This window comes from Protomyctophum bolini (genome assembly GCF_963924005.1).
Source record: "Protomyctophum bolini genome assembly, chromosome: 8".
Lineage (NCBI taxonomy): Eukaryota > Metazoa > Chordata > Actinopteri > Myctophiformes > Myctophidae > Protomyctophum > Protomyctophum bolini.
Genome location: NC_137869.1, coordinates 39,689,316 through 39,712,784, shown reverse-complemented (window position 1 = coordinate 39,712,784; position 23,469 = coordinate 39,689,316). Strand labels below are relative to the sequence as shown.

The following is a 23,469-nucleotide window of genomic DNA, read 5'->3' as shown; positions in this document are numbered from 1 at the left end:
GGCCGCAAGTCTCCAGTTGCCTCGTTAGCATACCGAATGACCAAACCTGACCCGAGCTCTTCTCTCCTTTCAGCCCATGTCCAATTACTGCCTGCTGGCTGAGAACTCCTACATCAAGATGGTGAGTTTTTGGGGGGGGGGGATCTGAGTGACACTGTGCCATAATATTCTGATGGTGTGCCAGCCGGGGCAGGCATGCATGCATACAAACAAAAATGTTTCAGGTTGTACAATTCCCATGAAACAGACGGGGGAATGTTCTGGCAATATGATTTGTATGAGTAAATGTGTTTTCTATGGACCAGTATTGGGCAACGGTCACTTTTTACCGGGACTTCAAATTCTCTTTGAACCATAAAATCAAAAAGATCACCAGCACTCGCGTCAAGTCGTTAATGCACGTGTTTCTCTTTGAGCGTTCCTTCTGTGTGCATTCATGCCCTGCATAGTTAAGTCTTCAGAAAGTCTGCAAGTAACGCCTTTAATATCTAATTTCCCTGAAAAAAAAACTAATATGTAGCACTCATGATAAGGGGCTGCAGCGTTGCAGCCCATTAACTGTACTAACTGGGCTTGTGAAAACGGGGTTAGAGTCTTCTGACTCTTGGCGTAACTTCCCGAACTCATTCTCGTTACTGTGGTCTCGTCTCTTTAGCAGGGGCCTAGTAGTACTTAACAGCGTACACACCTGGCCCACTGATTAACCATTGCTATGTTCATTTGTGTTGTCCAATTTGGCAGCTTTTGCCAGATTGGTGGTTTTTGACGCAATAGCCCATCAAGATGTCTGGTCGATCAAAAAGACGAGGTGGCCCAACCCTCCTATATGGACTACGATAATCATCCACAATAAACTGAAATAACACATTAACAACATGATGGTGTCCCTTTTTCAAAAAGGTAGCTCTTGAGTCTAGACCAAACTGACTACTACAGATTACTACAGACTGGCAGTTGAATGAAGTCGGGATACAAGTCGGTTGGAAGGTGTGTGAAAGAAAAGTTGCTGAATACACCGGAGAGCCGACACCGACAGACAATATATGCCTTGATGCTCAGTCGACTTTCGACACTTACCTACAACTTGCGACCTGACAGTGCACCCACCGCCCATTCACCAGCAGATTTAAGTGTACCAACCAACCGCCCATTCACCAGCAGAGTTTTGGCAACAGACTCTTTCAAACACCTCACCAACTACGTCGGTGAGGTGGAGAGCTACCATAAGCCATTGTAATTATCGGCAATTTTCAGGTGAATTAAGAACCACCTATTTTTTTAAGATGGTGCTGTATCACTGGTTCCTTGTACCGGTACGTTGTTCTTCAGAGAAAGCTGATGTTTACTCTAATAAAATACTAAATCCAGCAGCAGCAGTATGAGATTAACACACAATATGTTGCCCGTTCTTTCTCTCTCTCTCTCTCTCTGTGTTTTTAAAGATGATGGAGGATGGCGATCAGCTACTGACTGAGGTTCTTCTCATGACAATATGAGTGTTTTGAATATGAATTTGTTTATTTGGGCTGCAGTGTTCCCTCTCTCTCCGTCTCTTTTCAGTGAATAGCCTCAGAGTTTGTCCGTCCAACTAATTGATTTGAGAAATGGGAATTTTGTTTGGTGTGGCACAATAATGCTGTCTTCTGAGATTGAATTCCTCGTGTGTGTGTGTGTGTGTGTGTGTGTGTGTGTGTGTGTGTGTGTTGTCAAACAATAGAGCTGAGCCAAAATATTTGAATATCCGAAGCTTTGTTCGATGGCACGAAACTCCAACATGAAAAAGAAAAATCTGTTTTTTTATTTAAAATATTTTTTTTGCAGTTTATTATTATATATATTTTTAATCAAAATAGCTGATCTACAAGCACAATGCATTGCAGCATGATACGGTGAGAGCTTGTAGATCAGCTATGTGCTTGAGCTCCACGACTCATGAATCACTGACACCCTTCGTTCGTCGACCCTATTTTCTCTTACAAAGTGAGGCATGCTTTGATGTTGGGGAGTTGGCTATTGGCAATCGGGAGTGCATTTGCTGTGTTTTTTTGCATGCACTCTGAAAACAAACTGAACCGTTTTCTGTACCGTAGAGAAAGGCAAGAACAATAAAGATAAATGAGTAATGAAGTCGTTTTTTTTCATTTATTTTTCCTTCTCCAGGTGTGTGACATCCAGGGGAACTTACAGGATGGCAGTCAGGTTGTCGTGTCGGTCATATTTGAGAACAAATGTGACAGCTTTCTTAAATCCATGGAATTCAACGTCCTGGATTCGCTGAACTCCAAACTGCAGAGGCCAGAAGGGGCAGGCCCACATGATGGCCTCACGGTGCCCTTCCAACTACCCCCAGGTCGGTTTACATCACGTGTGTGTGTGTGTGTGTGTGTGTGTGTGGGGGGGGGGGGGGGGTGGGGGTGTGTGTGTGTGTGTGTGTGTGTGTGTGTGTGTGTGTGTGTGTGTGTGTGTTGAAATCTCTTCTATTTTGCGCAATGCAGTACATGAAGCGTGTCAAGCTTCCTGCGTGCTTTCTATGGTTGGCCCATAGAGAGCTATGCAAGCACTACAATCAAAGCGAGTACAGGTGTGACAACAGGAAGTGTGACGGGCTTCCTTCACGGTTTTCATAGTAACTGCGACCTGTGGTCGCAATAATCAGACTAATTGGGGGGCGGGGGGGAACACAACGGAGACGGCGCTTCCTTCACCTGACAATGTTTCTGAGCAATTAACTAAAATTTAACTAAAAAATACTATTGACTTGAGTCAATTGTGTCTAAAGCCCTACTGTAGACACTTTTTTTTTTTTCTATTTTTATTCCACGATTTTGCAAACTATTTTTTCACCCAGTGTCAATTATCTAACGTAATCATGGGCGCTACACTTCCTCTGCCAACTTGGAGGGGCAGCGGACTGACTTCATGCTTCCTTCTATGCATGAATGTAGACTCATTTCTATGAAAACGTTAAACGTGTCATATCTTTCATGAGATGAACGACCGGTGACCCGGCACGATGTATCGAATCTTAAATGTTGGCGCTGATGTTTTTTTTTGTTTTTTTCTTCTCTCTCATGCCTCAGGTGTGTCAAACGAGGCACGGTTCGTCTTCGCTGTGCAGAGCATCGTGATGCCTCAGAAGCTGAAGGGAACCCTCACCTTCATTGTCAAGGTCTGTGGGAAATGTAGGATTATAATAATCCAAAATGTATATGGACATAAGTGACAATAAGTGTCTTATATCTTAACCCATTTAGACCCGAGGACGCATGTAGCTTTTAACCACTTCAACCATTATTTTAAACTTTAGCTGTTGAAAATAGCAGATCTACATGCTCATATATCATTGCTCATATCTTTGCGTCAGGGGGGTCTCTGGAACAACATATTTTGAGATGGGGTTTCGGCGGCCAAATATATATAATTCTGGGGCTCCTTGACATGAAATAGTTTGAGAACTACTGACATGATAGAAACATACGTTTTTTTTTCTTTGTTTTCTTTAATGGGTTAAGTTATCTTACCTGTCAAATCAATTGTACTTTTTCTGGCTGCCTGTCTTTCCTCATTGTTGTGTTGTGTTCTTGCAGACTGACGACTCCTCCACACACGAGAAACTGGACTTCAAACTGCACTTTACCTGCACCTCATACCTGATCACTACCCCTTGTTACAGGTGAGTCCAGCACTAGTGGACAAAGTACTTGCACGTTTTAATTAATTAAGTACAAATATCAATACTGCAATGTAGAACTACTCTGTTACAAGTAACTCAAGTTTTTTTTACTTGAGTAAAAGTACAACAGTATTGCTATAAAAATGTACTTCTAAGTGCCAAACATAGAAAGTACTCATTGTGCCATTTCAAGTTTTCAATCGTTTATTTTGAAAATAGCAGATCTCATTGTGAGCTTGTAGATCAACTATTTTCAAATGGCTGGAATGTATGTAGTGCTGAAGTGCGTAATACATGTTTTTTTATTTTATTTGATATAGTAATACTAATCTAAATCTACAAAGTAACTAGTGACTAAAGTTTTCAAATAAATGTAGTGGAGTAAAAGTACAATATTTGCCCCTTTAGTTGAGTAGAAAATAATCAAGTAAAGTACGAATACCTCACAATTGTACTTGAGTACAGTACTTAAATAAATGTACTTATTTACTTTAGACCACAGTAGCATAGACGTCTGCGTCTATGGTCAACACATTTCTCCCAGGAAAATAGAATCGGCTCACTGGATTACGCCTCCTTGGACATTCATTAAAAAACTACCACCCTAGCTGATATTTTGAGTAGCGCTCTGCCAGACCGCCACTGATTGACAGTTTTCACTCCCAAGTGATCGATCGGTCGTTGACAAATTACCAGATCCGGAAAACTGATCTCTTTAGAACCAATTTAACCCCCACGACCCGGCTGTTATCTAAGGGACTCTTGTTAGCATGACGGCAATCTGAGAATCCCATCGTCAAATATTCGGGAAAACAGCGCCTCCCCTGTTGTTTTAAGTCCTTTATTTTTAGCTTTGCACATGCCCAGACACAGGGCCGCACGCACGCACGCACAGGGCTTAAAGTTATCAGTCCTGGGGACTGATTTCTGTCCTGAGGATTTCATAGAAGTCATTTAATGAGATCAGTGCAGATTTGCAAAAAAAAAACATTTTCTTGGGATTGTTTTTGGCTTTAAGCCCTGCACGCAGAGAGAGACAGACAGACAGTCGTGTTAACTACGATTAGATCGGAATTGGCCGATCCTGAGGGGGAAATGAGGGATTGGGATCGAAACCCTAATTTTGTCTATAGCTCTTCCACTCCAAGCTTGAAACATCATCTTGGGGGGTAGACTCCATCTTTCTGCCTTTACGTGTTCTTCTGTGCAGTGCCTGGGATTTTACCATTTGGATTTTTATGCATGCTCTTATAAACATCTTGACCTCACTTAACATATAGTCCGCTGTGATGAGAAGGACGTTTGTGAAAACCGGTGCGCTTTGATTCCCCCGTGTGATAGTTCATAATATAATTCATTTCTCAGTGTCAGTGATGCAAAATGCATTTTTGCATTACTACGCGGACGGTAAAGTTGTCATAAAAATTGCGCTTGAGATCACTGTATGTTGGTGAAACTGTATGAAATCATGAAATGCGATATAATGTGAAATATGTATGTATTTCTTTGTCGTTTGACCAGCGATGCGTTTGCAAAGCTGCTGGAATCAGGGGACCTGAAGGGCAGTTGTGTTCGACTGGAGGGAGTCAACATGCCCTTCCACCACCTACTAGCCAGGATCTGCTTCCACCACCACTTCTCTGGTACTGCACACACACTTGAAGTACCCCCCACCCCCACCCCCCCTAACTTGCTTACGCAAGGGATATCGTATGACGTGGCAGTAGTTGTTGAAAACAATGACCGACCGGATGTTTAAACGCGTCGAGGTGTTTAATCAGATGTACATGATGTACATGAGTAGTTTGAGTACACATCTACTTATCTATTTTACACCACTGATAATGCACCCAACGTACCGACACACAATCATCCAGTCAGTGTTTTGCGGAGCGGTCTTGATATCGGAAGGTCGCTAGTTCGTATATCCCCGGACCGGCACGTTAAAATTTCCACCGCTGAAGTGCCCTTGGACAAGGCATTGAACCCCCTACCATGAAATGTTCTATGAGCAGGGCCTGGCTGTAAACACATTCTTGAGCTTAGTCCAGTTATACCCTGGGTAAACAATAAACATAGTACCTTTCCTTTCCTTTGTGAACCATGTGCTTTCTAGGAATGTGTGTCTCGGTGTAAACAGTTGTCAAGCTCACGCGTGTGTCTCTCTCTCTCGTTGAATCAGTGGTGGAGAGGATCGACTCCTGTGCCTCCATGTACAGCAGGTCTATCCAGGGTCACCACGTCTGTCTGCTGGTCAAAGTTGTAAGTTATACTGCCTGTTCATCAGCGTTCCATTTTACTGTTTGCTAAAAACCTTGGCGCGCACGCACACACACACACACACACACACACACACCTATTTATTACGGTATCTATGACTTTAACCCATTTAGGCCTGACCTCAAAATTTTCTAAATTCTCCAGTTTTCTGAAATAAATATTTTCCCGATTTTCCTAAAACGGCAGACCTACAAGCTCGTAGCGCGCTGCTCGGTGCCGCGCTATGAGCTTGTAGATCTGCTATTTTTCAATAGCTAAATTATAACAATGTTTAAAACACCAAAACGGGTTAACCTTGGATGACTAGATTTTCAAACATCCAAACCGTGACCCATAATCTGTATTAAAAAAAAGAAGAAAAAGGCAGATCTACAAGCTCACAACACATCGTAAGCTCGTAGATCGATTATTACATGAAGATAACAAAGATACGTCCGACGTTTGTAGCTGCCGCAACGGCTACAAAGAAAGCTGAGCTGGTTTCAACTTCAGCTACAAAGATACAAATACGCTGTGTATAGCTTTGTTGTATCTTTTGCATATGCCAGTTGCGAACGCCAGCATTTGACTTCCGTCCTCAAATCCATGTCTCTCTCCCTCCCTCTCTCTCTCTCCCTCCCTCTCTCCCTCCCTCTCTCCCTCCCTCTCTCTCTCTCTCTCTCCCTCCCTCTCTCTCTCTCTCTCTCTCTCTCTCAGGCCGATCAGACCGTGTCCATCGACGCTAAATGTGACGAGCCGTCGCTGCTTGGGAATGTTCTGGATGAGATCAAGCAGACCTTCTCTCAGTGCTGATTGTGTCTGACTGACAGCCCCCAGGGTGCCCCCCCCCCTACCACCACCCTCCTGTCCACTCCCCCCCCCCCCCCCCCACTCAGTACAGTCCTCTAAAGCGCTCCCTATACCCCCCCCCCATGCTGAAACACATAATCACACGAGCACACTTTGTCTTTGACCTTCCCAGTATTTGCCTGGTTTTATGAGTCCACAGATTCACAAGAAGTTTTTCCTTCGTCAAAACCTCCTTCTTCTTCACTCAGTGTCTCTCCCCCCCCCCCCCCCCCCACCACCACCACCACCACCCTTCTGCGCTCTTGAGCTCGTTACTCAACATTTGATGTTGTTTTACAGACTATAGTTGCACACACACACTCCCTCCTGCGGTGCACTTTCGTTTTCTGCTTTCTAACTTCCTGGATTTCAACACTTTTTTTTCTCCTTCCTGCTCAACAACTCTCCCCCCCCCCCCCCCCCCCCCCGTCTGCACCCGTCTTGTCTCCAGCTCTATGCTGAGCTCTGTGACTTCTGCATCGCTGAGCGTTCCCCTGTTCTGTTCCCATGTTATCCTCCACTCTATTGGCCTTTTGCGTCTGTGACGGTCATGTAACGTAATCTGACAACTGGACTTTTTTTTGTTGTTGTTGTTGAAGGTTTGAATTGTGTTTTTATTGTTTTGAAGTTATTTTGTCGTTTGTTTTTGCTTGATTTGTTTGGGGTTTTTATTTTGTCTGAAGCCTGTCTGCGCCTTTCGTTCCCCCCATCCCCCCCCCCCCCCCCCCCGACCTTTTTGCGTTTGTCACTATAAATGCTCATGTTTTTGTCCTGGAAATTGTGTGACTGACTTCCTCAGACTGGTCCTAGCTGGAAAAAAAATATATGGACTCTTTAAAATGGTCACCTATCACTGTTCTGATCTGGTAACCTGATGGGGGGGAAATTGCACTGTGAAATGTTTTAGACGTGCAGCAGTGCCTTGGCCCTGCTGTGTGTGACCGGATCAGACTGGGCAAAGGCCCACATCGGACCTGCTAATAATGTTCATTTAAAAGGACCCAGGGAGAGAGAGGCTACTTATGGTACTACGGGTGTTCTTTTTTTTTCTTTTTCGTTTTGTGTTTCTTTTTCGTATATGGGTTGGTTTTGCTCTGTGCCTTGACCATGCAGGCGGACCGATCCCAGCACTCTTGTGTCTCGTTGGAGCCAGTACTGATTTCGCCACGGGTTTGAGTCGAATGGCCCGCCGTATACGCAAACTGTGCGACCGCCTAGGGCTCCCGGGAGTTGCTAGAGGAGCCCCCCTGCGAAAATGTCTGCATAGTCACGCGTCCAACAAGCTTTGAACTGAGCAGATTCGACCTTCCGTTCCAAAACATTTTGAAAACGGCCATTTTCGATCGCCCATCTTGGTTTGAGTTTTTGGCCATTTGTTGTCCGTTATTCTTCAATAGCAAGGGGAAAGGAAGGTCAGACAGTCGCACTTTGAGCTGCATCCAACACATCCACTTCCACCTTTTGGGGGTAGTACATTTGTAGTATAATACAGAGGAATGGTTATTATTAAAGAGAGATTACCACAGTGGTTGTCGAGCTCCCAGACGTGAGGGGTGTGACGGCCATTTGACGCAAACCCCGTGGCGAAATCAGTACTCTCCTCCGCTGAACCACACGTCCCCCGCTTCCCCCAGTGTTCCTGCTGTGTTCCAACTGTGCTAAGCTGCAGTTTGACACCCCCGACACCCCCTCTTCCCACGTTCTTGCTACATATCAATCGCTCCAGGAATTCAAAAGCCTGAGCTAGCACTTTGTCCCCATCCAGAGAATTAAGAACGATGTGGAATAAAGAGTCGTGTTCGTCGGAACGTTCGGTTGTACATAATGGAAGTAGCAGCATCAGAGTAGCTCTGTGAGCTTGAATACAATACTCGTTATACACTTTCACCCAATACAAAGTCAGCTGTCAAGCTGATTACAGTGAGACCCCCCCCCCACCCCACAGCTTGCTCCCTGGTTATACATTCACGGATGGGGTAGTGTAAGTATAATTTTATGTTGTGATTTAGTGCAGTGACAACTGACAACACTGAAGGATAATATGCTCACTGCTAAGCCGTTGGGTTGTTGTAAGGCCTGTCACCTCCGGGTCCAAGTGAGTGACTGAAAGATGTGGAAGGAGAGAACGACTTGCCCATCTAGAGACATTTCCCTGCTTCTCTATTAGCTTTACTAGCTTACGTCAAATGAAGGCCAGTTGTTGTTTACTTTAAGCTAGCGACTGATCCAGTTAAACTTAGTGTCATTTCTCTGTTTAACCGTCTAGTCGTTGAAGATGTTGTAAACATAAAGCTTACTTTGGGATAGACTTTGGGCATGAAAGAATGAATAAATGTCATAATTTTGCTTAAGTGTGGTCACTTTTACCATACTCATTTTTGATCAGTATTAGTTTGAGTGGCTCTCACCATGAGAATCAGAGCAACTACTCTTTTAGCAACATAATTCATAGGTCATCCAACCTTTTGCGCTTGGTGCCACGTAGAATTTTAACATCACAATAGCTCACTGCACGTCACATAGCAGAGGTGCCGTTCCTCAGAACTGCCTTGCCACTCCTTTGTGAATTGACAAAATGAGTGTGAATGACCATTAAAAAAAAAACGGTGTCCTTTTACGAGTCGCAGAGGTATTTTAGTCATCGTCTTGGTTCCTGTAATCATTATCTCAACTTCAAGTCAGTGCCTGGTCCAGCTTGACGTATTAGTAGCAAGACTTACAACTGACTTTTTGTATATTCTGGTTATCCCTTCGTTCCCTTTTAGTCTTTGTCAACAACTGTAGATGATAATGATGTCAGACAAGCCATTCCACGAGCATCTGTCGAGTAGTAGAGTTTGAAAACAGAGTTGATCAACTGGTAATATATGTATGTGTGTGTGTGTATATATATATATATATATATATATATATATATAAAATGCTTTGGCTGATATAAATGAAACTGTTAAATGACTCCTAATCAAACATACTGTACTAATTAACACTTTTTTTTCCCTGTGCAAAATATTTAATTAAAATTTGTATCTTGCATGATTAGGAATGTACACACTTTTTTTTACTTTTTATTTTGTTTGTTTGTTTGTTTTTCCCCAACCAGAGGACATTATCTAGTACTCCTTTTGACATTCCTTTCTGTCCTTTCTTTTTTTTTTTTTTTTTTAATGAAGTTGACTTAAACCATTCTGCAATTGATGGTATTGTATTTTTTATCTATTCTATTCTTTCATTTGACAATTATATATATATATTTATATATATATAAAAGATATCTGAATGTTTTAAATTATCAAACATGGGGAAGCGAATAGTCTATTTGCCAGCCTATAGAGCCCCATTGTGAACCCGGACATGTTGAGTACACCAAGGTTTTATGTTAGAAATGTTGAGTATGGGTCCCCAGCATGTAGAAACTGTCGGATGCTAACTTACATATGTTGAGCAATTTTCATAATTCGCATAATATGTGTAGCATGTGATATGTCAAACTAGGGTGTTTTCATGATCTCAATCCATTCCAAGCATTAGTTTGGCAAAAAAGGACACCCACTGGGCTAAAAACTGCCATAGCACTTGCCCAAATGTGCTGACATCATCACATTTGTGATGATGGCTATGGCCGCTTTAGCCCAAGGAGTGTTTTTTTGTGCAAAACTAATGCTTGGATTCAGCATCACGAAAACCCCCTAGTTTGACATGTCACATGCTACTTAAAAATATATATTTTTCCCTAATCCTTATAGATCGTTAATGGTATGGTCACATAATATGCACATTTTTAAAATTGCTCAACGTATGCAAGTTAGCATCCGGCAGTTTCTACATGCTGGAGACCCATACTCAACATTTATATAACATATAACTTTGGTGTACTCAACATGCCCATGGGTTCACATTCTGGCAAGTGGACTAAAAGGGCTGGGGGTTTATCGGGTCAGAGGATATGGGGGGGGGGGGGGCTGAACAGTAGAGTAGGTCACACACATGGTCGGTCAAAGGTCACATGATGTACGGTTCTGACTGAGAAGCAACCCACTTTGTCTTAATGCTCTGTCCATTGTAGTGATTTATCTTATGGAGTTTGGCTTGTGACATTGACATATACGCTCTCATATGGCTCTCTTATTGTATTTTAGTTCTTTGAAGGTCCTGTCTAAATTCCTTCATACTCTTATTCTCCAGCTGTAAGATGTAATATAATGTTTTAAAGGGGATTACTGACTATGACAATGTATGTTGTCTTATCAACGTTCCCTTTAAAGAAAGAAGTCTACCCAAAATAAAATAAAGGCTGCTGTAGTCTTTGTGTTACAGTGAAATAATAAACTCCCACATGAGAAATGCTACAGTGCTGTATTTCATTATGTTTGACCATGAGCGGTTGAAGCATGCCGAGACCTTGAATATCCTATTGCTAACATTTACCTAGTTAGTTAACCTACACAGTAAAATCCACGTATCCATTATGTAACCCTGAGATTGTTCAAATGAATCATTCTAAAATGACCATTATCGGTCTACTTGCTTTCACTCGAGAGTTAAATCGACAATCAACTCATCACAGGTTTACAGGTGCAAGGTTTTTTCCTATAAACACTGAACAGTGAATCATTGGCCTATAGATTTATTTATGTATCTAATATTTATCTAGTCCAGTGGGGTCCAGGGACCCTAAAGTTTACTTGAACCCCCAAATGGGCCCTTAACATGTCTGACTGCAACATAGTTATTATGGGGGACCTAGCTCTGGTCCATAGCTGTATAATCAATGCCTTCATATGGACCAGAGCTATTGGGGGACAACCAGTCCTTGAAATGACAAAAGTTTGAGAAACTCTGATCTATTAGTCCCATCTGTGTTGGCACACAGCTGACAATTATGCATTGGTGGTACTCCAATTCCCAGAAAGCCTTGCTTGGCAAGCAGCAGGACTCAAGAGACCTCTCTCTCTCTCTCCTTCAGTTCACTGTCAGCACAGCAGTAGTCGAGTTGAGGAGTTGGATCATTGAGTCCACCTCGCTGTGCAATCTATATTGACAAAAGAGGCCACGTTTTTTACCACAGGGACCTGCTTCTTCCCCCACGGAGTTTGTTCCAACGCTCTGCTGTCTGCATTGAGCAGAGGACACGCGTTTAATCCGTCTGGACTGGGGAGAGTTGTTGAATAGCAATACATCCGTGAGAGGAGAGAGAGACAGAGAGAGAGAGAGAGAGAGAGAGGGGACGGGGCTAGCAGCAGCAGTAGCAGGCTAGCCGTCTTTAGCTAAAGGGGGTTTGTATTTAGTAGGTCGTTGTTATCTTCAACGGGAGATCCACCGAATCATAACAGATGAGAGAGCGAAAACAAACTCAGGCCCCCAGAAAGTCCAGTCGAGAATTCTAGAGCGTTTGTTTGTGGAAGAGGAATCCATTGTTGGGTCCCGAACCGAGCCGAAGGAAGGCGCTTCTTTGTTGTTATAATTTGAAGAAGGAAAAAACACACACACACCGAAGCTAGCTTTTGTTGTCCTTTTTTGTATACGCAGAAGATTGGTGGTTTTAATTCCACGAATCGTCGTGGAATATGGCTCACCATGGACATCACGTAGCCAGCTCACAAAAAGCACTGATGCTGGAGATGAAAAGTCTCCAAGACGAGCCAGTTGAAGGCTTCAAAATAACTTTGGTGGGCGATTCGGACATGTACAACTGGGAAGTGGCGATATACGGACCCCCGAGCACACACTACGAAGGTGGTTATTTTAAGGTGAGTTGCTGCCAAATGTTTGCATTGATGCATGAAGTGATTTGCTTGTGAATATGTGTGTATAATAATCCGTTCAAATTAAACTGACACCCACCCCCCCCTCCCGGGTGTGTAACTACTTGTGTTTTTTGTGGTCGTGTGTTCCTCATTTTCAGGCCGTGTGGCGTTTGATACCATTTGTTTTATACCCCTTTCTTTGTTCAACTTTTCCTTATCCTTAATCGACTCCACCACCACGACGTCATAGTGATCCTAAGTTAACAGTTGTTAACTTCTTTGCCAAGGAGGAGTCGTCTTTCTTTGTTGATGATCTAGCTGTTTATTACTAGTGAGGAGGTCCTGTTGGGCACGACACCCGTCCCCAGCACCGCAGCAGAGCTATTATTAGTCATCATCCACATGGTCACACTTTTGACACTGTGATACTTTTTTGGTGCCTTCGTGATCAAACAATGGCTTGTTTCCATAATAACGGCTCTGTGTTAAGCCAAGCCCATATAACTCACCCTTTTCGTCTAGTGTGTGTGTGTGTGTGTGTGTGTGTGTGTGTGTGTGTGTGTGTGTGTGTGCGCGCGCGCGTGTGCTGCTGTATCGGTTTTTTGTTATACAGCAGTTTTCACAGATCATTTGTGAGTATTGGCCTTTTGTCAACAAAGCAATGCTTCTACCGTCACTCATCCTGGGAAGTGTAGCCTATAGACTTTGATTCAATAGTGTTCAACACCAACCACCCCATGTGTAAAACCAAGAGAACATGTCGCAACATGTCGCTGTACAGGTTTTCACTTTTCAGGTCCTAAACTTGCATTGTTTGTCCCATTAGGAGGAGGCCCGTTTTCTATTTGTGTAACTTTACCCAGCAAGAGAAGGCAAAACCTCGTTGAAATGGGGACCTGGCTTCTTCATTTCGATTTAGTAATCTTCCTCTTTTACAGGACTATACATAAGCCAGTTATTAATATAAAATAATGTACATTGAAATTAGTCAAATGACTGACCCATATATCAGTCATTTAAAGACTTTACATTAATAATTAATATTAATATTCTCACATTTAACATAGTTTACGTAAAGCTCTCTTATTATTTTCTAATTATTTGTTTTTGGCTGTATATATATTTGTTGCCTATATATTTTTTCGAGTTGATTAACTCTGCTTTTCCCCCTATATGTATCCCAAACGTTTGACGAGGGCTTTCCATATAACAGCATAATGTGATCTTATGAAAGAAGCAGATTGTGGCTCGGTTATAGCCAGCTTATCATAACCGCACCGTTCTTTGAGCCGTGCCTCAGTTCGGCCGCTCTGTGCTTTAAGATTACGGTCCCTTGAGGACCCTGTTTGGCTGGGTTGTCAGTTGTGTCAAGTAACTAAGTACATTTACTTAAGTACTTTAGTACAATTTTGAGGAATTTACTTTTTAGTATTTCCACTTTCCAATACTTTTGCTTCTGCTCCACTACATCACGGATCCAAATATTGTACTATTGCTCCACTACATTCATTTGAAATCTTTAGTTACTTTGTAGTTTTAGATTTAAAAAAACATACATGAACCACTTCAGCCTTTATATACATTTCGGCCATTTGAAAATGGCTTATTGTGAGCTTGTAGATCTGCTATTTTCAAAAGATTTGTTTACACTTGGAATACTTTACTCAAGTCAATCTTTATTTCCAGACTTTTACTTGTAACAGTATTTCTACATTGCAGCATTGATAACTTTTGAGTACTTTTTCCACCACTGGTGATTCTGAGCACAAGTTTAAGGCCCCGGCCAGGCCAGCATTATGGTTGCTGGCTGCACACTGTTTGTGTGGGAGCCGTGTACGAGATTCCATTGTTGGTCCACTGGAATGCGCAGCTTGGCTGTGAAATGCACCGCTTCGTTGTGAGTCATTGTTCCTCCCTGCTCACTCTCCAACCAACAAACCAGTTTACCATGTCATGGCTGACAAAGATCCTCCCCGTTCTCAACAGGTCGATTAACAAAAAAACAAACGGGTTGACTCTGCGTGCAACTGCCTGGCTTGTTCATCACAATTGGGCCGTCAGTCAGACTGTGGTGATGTCACGTGTAACCTGGCTGAGTCAGGCGTTTTTCTTAAAATGGGTGATAGTCATAAAAATTGTTACACAAGAGCAGATTCATTTAGTTAACAGTAGACAAAACAACCGTTAGTAGTCACCACCTGTCTTTAGGCTATAGTGTAGTGTACAGTAGCAACAACAAAGTACCTGCCATACTACTGTGTTGTATCAACCAAGTATAGTTACTAGTGGGAAGTAAGCGCAAAAATGAATTTCACCCACTTTTTACTTGGTGTGACAATAAAGATTCTGATTCTAGCCGTGCCTGAGGATGTGAATTATAAGGGCAGGGGCCAGGGACTGCCACGAACCTCTGCTAAATCATTTTTTCTATACTTTTCTCTCATCTAGAGAGAGATCTTATGGATTCTCTGTGAACTCCAGTGGGTATGATGATGTTTAACTTGCTCTCAAAGGAGCAAGTTAGCTTGATGAGACTACTTACTTAGTCTCTTTGTCAGTTTGTCCACCAGCGATGCGCGTACACACACAGCCATGTAATTTAGCTTCTCAATATTTGATCAATAGATCAGAATGAATGTCGTTGTATTATTTTGCTGTCTTCTTCTCAGGCAATACAATACATACGTAGAAACACAGCTTTTTCAGATGTTCGGATGTAGAAGATATTGTTAGAATCTGATCTCAGGTCAGAATGGGCTAGATACATGATGGGCTTTAGCAGCGTTCAGGGACCAAAACCTTTTGATTTGACGCTGCGCTGTGCTGTAAATGGAGGTATTGTTTTGCCTTATCGCAGCGCTGTCGTGAAATGAATGAGAGAGGCTGTTGTCAGCTGTTGTGTTGAAAGTAAAGACATGGAATCCTCAGATCGGTCTCCCAGGGCAGGTTATAGTGAATACTGAAGTAGAATTGGCTGCAATTAATAATGTAACGACTGAATCATCATCATCCGATTCATGTTGCGTTTAGATTGTCTTGGGGAAACTTCGACAGAAAAAGACTCGCTCACCGTATAAAAAATAGAAGTAAAACTCCTTAGACTGAGACTTAAGAAAACATGTTTTCTTTTCTTTTATCATGCTCATAAAGTGCTCTGTGCTCAAAGTGCAATTAAAAAAACGAACGTTTCTGTCCTAAGACCTTCGTCAGTGCTATATCGTTTAGATTGTCACAAGGGTGCACTGATGTAGTATCATTGTTAATGTCGTTAAAAAAAAGATTTGTACCGGTTAATCTTTACACCCATAAAAAGCAAGGACCTACTTCCTACTAGGTCTTTTAGGATGTTTTCTATGTATGCTCAAGGCCAAGTGCATCCTCTCTGGTGTACTCTAGTACCAAGCAAGGGAGATGGAATATGGCAGTTGTGCCAGCATATCCCTTAGCTCAGACGGCTGGAGAAAGGGACTGACTCTCTGTTGCCTCTCCATCATTCTCCAGACCATATCATCCGCCTCCAGGCACACTGGTCCATGTTTGGTAACACTCGCACTGCAAACTGACCAGTGCAAGTGTTGAAAACTTTGGCTAGCCGTCTAGAATGAGGCATCTGAGTCTGACCTCGGAGGAGTCCAATGAGTCAACTTGTTGTCACATATATATTACTTTCTTATATAGCCCATTAAGGCCTGACGTCGCAATTAAATAAAGTCTAATGAAAGAATACACGCGATTCTTCAAAAATGGCAGACCTACAAGCTCGTAGCGGGCCACTCAGTGGCGCGCTATGAGCTTGTAGATCTGTTATTTTTCAATAGATAAATAATACGAAAATGGGTTCCCGTCCAGAATGGGATAGAGAAGTTCAACACACATTTTTTAATATGGTAAAACGTTGTTGCAATCTGCATATGACATTGTAACTTATACAGCCTGTCTTGTGTAGCTTTCCATTTGTTTCTCTCCCTCCACCTCAAGGGAGTTTCACCAATTTGAAGGATGAAAAGAAGCTGTTTTGTGTCTGTTGCATCATGATTCCACTCATGATTCCGCTATTTTGTTCGCTCTATTTTTCCGGGAGTCTCGAGGGGGGTCTTCCTGTTTTCATGAATACACCAGCAGTCCAAATTACTAGCCCCCAGCCAGCCTTTTAAAGTTCCTACTTTTCAACACTTTGAGTTCATCTAGCATGTTTTAGAACCATCTTGTTTGTTCTGCAGGCTATGCTTTGTATAGGGATTGTTCACGGGTTGTCACTGTTTCACTGTATTTCAGGGTCATCGTGGTTTGGTTCAGTTTATTTTTGGGGGTGGGAACATGTCTCTTTGGGGGCAGGAAGATCTACGTTAGATTTGTATATTTTATTTCATATAACACAGTACACACACACACACACACTCACACACACAGTGTCGCACACACACATTATATACATACATACACACCTCAGTACTGTACTCTAACGTCGTTGAATTAGGAAGTGGAGAATGTTTAGGCCTGTCGCAAAGATGGAAAATGTTATTATAATATATATCTGATTGACTTTATACCACTTAAATGGTCTTAAGACGGTTTCTCCAGATAGGGTAAATCACAGATCGAGTCATCTGGAGTGAATGTCGGCAGCTCACCGATCGGTGACCGATTGATTGGAGCATCTCTAATACAATATCTGTTGTGCTTGGTTTACTGCCTCATGCAATAATACAAACTTGTGTCTGTGTTAGTTAATATCTACCTGGTTGGACGACCTTTAGGCAACCCCGGGGTCTGTGTCCCTAAATGAATATTGTATAAGCGATTACTTGGCCTACTTGCTAAAGTGATGCTTTGCTGGGAACACAGTGGAGCCCTCTACGGTTTTGCATTGGCTTTCAGAGGCTCACGAGGGACAGCTGGCAGAAATAGCTTCATCCTGCCCCTTTAGTTTTCACGACACCTTGCACCAGACCAGAACGGCGAAAGAGAAATCCACACCACCACGGCCAACCGCAGTGCACATGCACTACACAGTGAGGTCATCTGCATTGCTCTTGTGCGGCGTGCGGACAGATTTCTGGTTGCTGCTGTGCTGGGTGACGTAAGGCTGAAACTATGCTGTGTGTGTGTGTGTGTGTGTGGGGTAAGGGCTCTGTTGTGACAGAAAGCCTGCGTTCTTTTCTTTGGAATCGCCATGGCAGAGACTAGACTGGAGTACAGGTTTTGTTGTGTTTGTGATGGGGCCGTGTCAGCAGCGCAGCTGTGTCACACAATGTCACGATGATGAGGGTATGCATGGAGAGCGGGCGCACGAGGAAAGGGCTCATTGTATCGGTTTGTACTTCCAAAAGGGATAGAGACAGAGCCTCGCTGCGTCGCATGCCAGCTCAGAGGTATTTTGTTACCCGCAGGCGAACTGAACTATAAGCTGGCTTTTAACCCATTTTGACCTGAGATCAGATTCTAAAAATGTTTGTGTCAGTCATTCTTCGATTTTTCAAAAATAGCAAACCTACAAGCTCGTAGCGGCGCACTATGAAAAAGAGTGTGCATTTGTTTGTATTTGAGGACCAGGGAGGGGGCATGTAGGACTCGGAGGTCCCTCAGGGCCGTATAGTGTAAATGAGGGCCCCATGCAGCCCTTGGCTGCTGAACAGCAAGGGTCAGAGCTGGTTTGGTCCTGGCCCGGCCTGCGCTGCCGGAGTCATGTTTCTCCTCCTCATGGCCGCGTCGCTAAAAAGAAACCGGAGCTGGGTAGAAGGAAAAGAGCAAGGAGAGAGAGAGGTGATACAGAAAGAAAGCTGGACCGTTCCTGTCCCTGGTGCGGGTCTCGTCTCGTGAAAGGGGAGCTTCCTACAGTGAGCCTATAGGAGGTGACCACCAGGCAGCGGGCCTCTCCAAGCATCAAGAGATGGTCTTTCTTACCATTTAGGCCTGACCTCAAAATTAAAAAAAATATCTTCTAAATCCTCCAGTTTTCTGAAATAAATATTTTCACGATATGAGCTTGTAGATCTGCTATTTTTCAATAGCTAAATTATAACATAATGTTTAAAACGCCAAAATGGGTTAATGGGTCATGTACTCTTGGTGTGTATTGGCCTTGTATGGCTAACTAATGTGGTAGTCGTCGACCCACTAAAAGGCTACGGTTAAATCATTTAGCTGCTGGTACTGTATAGCCTTCAGGTGGCCCATATGGGCTCCTGTTTCTGTAGCGTCGGGTGGCTTGATGCACAAGTACGTACAGCCCCCAGCCATGCATGTTCTGTATGTACATAATCACACCCCCTGGCCTGGACATGACGACACTCCTATGCAGGGACTTACATACGTCCTTATAGCTGAATGGTTGGAGACTAGAGGCCACCTGGGACTCTGGGTAAAGAGAGCCCACAGCTTTGTGCCCTGGCCGTTGTGTCAAAGTGTCCCTCCCTCCCAGTCGTTTTTATATATGCTCTGAATATGAATTCAGATTCGGAGTGGCGTATGGGGCGGATTATGGTCTCAAAGAACACTTTCCCAACCTGGACGAAGGCTATTCTTTTTTGCATTCTTGTTACTGAGAAGCGTACATAATATGAATTGATTTGCATAGAGCCTAAATGGAAACAAGACTGACTGTTGCTCCACTCACTCCAGCTCCACTCTGCTACATACACAGTATGCAGTGATTCAGATCACTGCCACCTGCTGGTTCCCATCATGCAGGACAGCTGCAGAACATATTGTGTGCAAGTCAAGTCAGCCACCATATCGGTGGTCAGTCTTTGTGCGGTGTGTTCCAGTGTCACTTTGACCTGGCAAAGACGTGAGGCAAAGCGATCCTGATGATCAGTCGCTGTGGCAGGGCCTTTCACAGTAATGGATGTAATACTATTTATTGTCCCGTCAATGCAAACTCCTGAGATCTGAGACCCATGCAGCTGAAACACTTTCGTTTTGTGTGTTTTACACTAGGGGTGGGTGTTTTTGAGTGAATGCTCAGTCTATGATTTGCAGTTCTATACCTTTTATACATTTATACTTCTGTAGAACGGTTTAGTTCGGCAAAAATAAAGTAATTGGTCTAAATGCTAAATGGTCTGTTTCCTCCTTTTTCTTTTAGTTTGCCTTGTATAGGTGGTTGTACTGTTAAGTAACTTGAAAAATAACCATAAAAGCCAACATGAAAAAGAATCGTGATATTATTTTTCCATATCGACACCCACCCCTAGTGTGTGTGTGTGTGTGTGTGTGTGTGTGTGTGAGACACTGCTGTTCTTGAAGTCTTGCAACTCATTCAATTTGCACAGGAGAGGAGATTGATGAGATGATGGAAAGGGATATAATTGAGCAATCGGGGACACGGAGAATTAGGTCGTGATTTATTTGTTCAGGGTTTCGTGATCGCTGCCTGTGACCCAGTTTACCTTTCCTTCCCATCATTCTCCACTTTTGTTTCTCCTCACTCACTGTCTTTGACGGCTCTCCCCCATCGCTCTCTCTCTCTCTCTCTCTTCTCTCTCTCCTTTCCATGTCTCTGTGTCTCTCTCTCTCTGTGATACTGTATCTTGATCTCTCTTTCAGATGTAGTTAGCATGGGAAGACTTTAGGTTACACAATCCAGGCAGGGATGTCCAAAACTATGGAATGCACTTCCCCATTACACTCGGAACTGCAGCCTCACTCCCAATCTTCCGCCGTAGTCTCAGAAAACTGATATGGCAGGAAATCTGACACTAAACGCGTGAGGCATCAACTTCCCTTTGTAGACCTTTATTTAACGTGCACTCAGTATACACGGATGCCACTGGCTCGCAGGCCGGTCCTCCCAAGAAGCATAACATAACAATCACAGAGTTATACCTTATATACAGTCTTAGTCCCACCCACAAGGCGGACCAGAATGAGAGCAGACAGGATGGGGAGGTGAATGAGCAAAGGACCATTTGTTTACACACAAAGGAAGAGGAAGAGGGGGGGGGGGGGGGGGGGGGGGGTGGGACGGAACAGGTGAGACGGGAAGGGGGGGGGAACTTGCTCTCCCAACATGGACAGGAAGAGACGGGGGTTGTGAGGTGGAGGTGTGGAGAGGATGTAAGTGACAACCGCCAAATGTTGCCCACAGGTTACAGCATGGTTCAGTGTTCCAAGGCCCGTCTAGACTAATTTAGTGTATTCAATTACCATGGTACTATAGGCTCATTTAAATGTATTCCAATGAGCTTTTGGTGATGGTAAATTCCTCGTCAAATCCTTCCTCTTGTTAATTAAACAACAGCTTAATTAAACAATTAATTGTGAATTTCCCATCAATATCAAAATAATACATCATAATACATTTGAAGAAAATACATAATCTCACTAGCTGTCACTCATTCTGGGTGAACTGACTTAGGGAAAAATACCCCCTTTGATCACATTTACATCTATAGAACAGTGCCACTGGTTTTGTCAAATAACCCAGAAAACATCATATATTTCAAACAATATTTTCTTTCCAGGTATTGCATTTAGCTTTTTTAGCAATGATATCAAACTGGCATGCTGCAGGTGTCGATTTTCACACCTTACACCTACCTCCCTTAACTGAAGGAAAGAAGTTAACATGGTATAGACATTATTTTCCATTTCATCCTATGAAACCATCAGGTCATCTTTGGTATGCCTGATTTTGGTTAGGAGATTTTGTACTTGGTAATGTTATTTTCTATATAACACAATTTTCACAATTTACATAATGCAACACAGATCAATCCCACTGCCTCCTTGACAGCTGCAATGGGACATCTTTTCCCCTGGCTGCATCGGCGGCCATCTTCTGATAGGGGTGTGTGTGTGTGTGTGTTGAGGCGGTGGGCAAGTCACATGTCTGTAAATCATATGTGAAGTTCAGTCCTCGTCACGTGCTTCCTCTTCCGCTTACTCCCACTCTGCGTGTTTTCAGAGTGTCCAGTTACAAACTCACTCAAGGAAAACATTTACATATATTCCAAACAACATTTTCTTTCCAGGTATACGGTCAAGTAATACCCCCACTTTTTTTTTTTTTTTTTTTTTTTTTTTTTTGTCTTTTGTTGGGCTGTCTGCTTTTTAGCAATGATATCCCCCTGGTTCATTCCTGTGGTCCCCCTCGGAGTCATAATCTTCTTCATCCATGTGGTCCCCCTCGGAGTCATAATCTTCGTCATCCCTGTGGTCCCCGTCGGAGTCTGAATAGTCTCTACTGTCCACTCTTTGCATGTGATGTCTTTTTGACAGCATAGTAACCGCGCTAATCATTGCAAGCTGAAGGACTTCTGCCTTGTTTTTGTCCTGTTTCTTCTCTTTTTTTTTCATCTCGTTTTCGACGTCCTCTGCATGAATTGCATGTTTGATGATTTCTGCCGGATCAGCGGTTCTGTAGCCAATGAGAGATTGTTTCACACGTTTAGAGAGTTTGTCATGCATGTTGCTTATTAGCTGGCTGGCCAGGAATGCTTTTGCAAACGGGTCGTTGGGGTTTTCCCCTCCCCCGTTGGTCAAAATGGATTCCTCCAGGCGGTGGCGGAACTGACTGATCGTTTCATCTTTGCCCTGCTTACAGTTCTGCACTTCAGTCAGATTTAATATCGTTGGGAAGAGTGTCATAACCTTCTCACACACTGCATCCACAGCAGTCATGTATCTGCGATTGTCCTCAAATTGTACAAGGACAGGCCTCTCATTTTGATACATTTGGGCGACATCTAGGACTGCTTGCATTTTCGAAGGTTCCATATTCTTGGCACAGATGTCAAGTACCTCTTTCATTGTAGGTCTGTATGTACGGCAAAAGGCCTGCAGTTCTTTAGTCCAGCGGCATCCTCCCACTTCAGTAGGCGTTTTCAGTGTAGCTGCGTATTGGCCTATGTCGTCTGGAGACCACAGGCGTTGTACCATCATTACATCGCCGTACGGATTGGCTACTTCTATCATGGGGCACTGTATGTCAGCCAGCAGTATGTTGTCCCCGTCCTCCTGGTCCATCCATGGGTCAGAATAAAGTCCATTTGGGGTGGGGACCCCGCCCGGCAGGCGACAGTACTCTGATGCACCCTGTGTACGTCTCGCTGTCCCAGGCCCTCTTCTGTGTGGCGGTGTGCTGCCCTGGGTGATGGTGGCACTGCTGCGATGAGGCGTTGTCCTCCTATGTTGGCCAGGGGTGGACAGATGCATAGATGGGAGCAAGGTCTGTGGTTTTCGAGATCTTGGCTGTGTCGTGCCCGCATCGCCACTGTTGGCCAGCTCTGGGCCAGAGATGCCAGTGCAGGATGGAGCTTCTTTCAATAGGCCCAGTGCAGCAGAAACCAGGATCGTCGTTGGAGTAGTCAGGCTTGTAGTAACATTCTCCAGGCTCAGCGCAGCGGACACCAGAATTGGAGTAGAGACCTGTAGACCCCGACTGGCTTGCATGGGGGACTGCTGTGAGGGAGACAAAAAAGAATTCTGAGGAGCCAGTGGTCTGTCCTCTTCCCTCAAAGAATATTCAGGGGGAGCAAGTAGCTGGCTCTCTTCCCACAAAGAATCAAAGTTTGGTAGTTGTCTCATATCACTTTCTCGTTGTCTAAATTGTGCTTCCTCCATCCACAGTGAAAATACCTTTTTGTGGCGGTCACATTTGTCAAGTTTATGTGTCTTTACTGATTTTTTCTTTCTCAGTTTCTTCTCCGCTTCTTTTAGCAGTCGCTCTAAGGCAAGCAATCTTATTATACTCAAAGAGCCTTGTTCCGGAAAGCCCATGCGTTTCCACTCATCAATGCAGCATAGCGCTTCTGTACCATATTTTTCAAACATGTCTTGCATAACCGAAGACCATCTCTCTTTGTTCTCTGTGGCCGAAGGGGCACTTTTTTTATTCCCCATATTGAAATACTGTCAGATAAATGCTTTACAATACATACAGAGATCTAGTCTATTTAACACGGTTTTCTTAAATGCAACACGGTATTGTTGTCTTGCTTG

The 23,469-nt window shown here is 43.5% G+C and overlaps 2 protein-coding genes across 7 annotated transcripts in view; both read left to right on the top strand.

Annotated features, from left to right (window-relative positions):
* Positions 1-10,724, top strand: part of ap3d1 (adaptor related protein complex 3 subunit delta 1) — a 47,217-nt gene extending 36,493 nt beyond the window's left edge. For 3 of the 6 annotated variants that reach the window (XM_080771029.1, XM_080771031.1, XM_080771027.1), the window contains 8 exons: positions 74-121; positions 1,443-1,475; positions 2,161-2,350; positions 3,081-3,169; positions 3,588-3,673; positions 5,195-5,316; positions 5,856-5,935; positions 6,650-10,723. In XM_080771029.1, coding sequence (XP_080627155.1) covers positions 74-121; positions 1,443-1,475; positions 2,161-2,350; positions 3,081-3,169; positions 3,588-3,673; positions 5,195-5,316; positions 5,856-5,935; positions 6,650-6,745 — 744 coding nt within the window. In that variant the 3' untranslated portion in view covers positions 6,746-10,723. Of the gene's footprint in view, positions 1-73; positions 122-1,442; positions 1,476-2,160; positions 2,351-3,080; positions 3,170-3,587; positions 3,674-5,194; positions 5,317-5,855; positions 5,936-6,649 lie in introns of all 6 variants that reach the window. The other 3 variants (XM_080771032.1, XM_080771030.1, XM_080771028.1) reach the window with 2 other exon arrangements.
* Positions 10,725-11,767: 1,043 nt separating this feature from the next.
* Positions 11,768-23,469, top strand: part of LOC308319693 (ubiquitin-conjugating enzyme E2 R2-like) — a 30,955-nt gene continuing 19,253 nt past the window's right edge. The window contains exon 1 of the mRNA XM_080769838.1: positions 11,768-12,528. Within this exon, the coding sequence (XP_080625964.1) occupies positions 12,346-12,528 (183 nt within the window). The 5' untranslated portion in view covers positions 11,768-12,345. The remainder of the gene's footprint in view (positions 12,529-23,469) is intronic.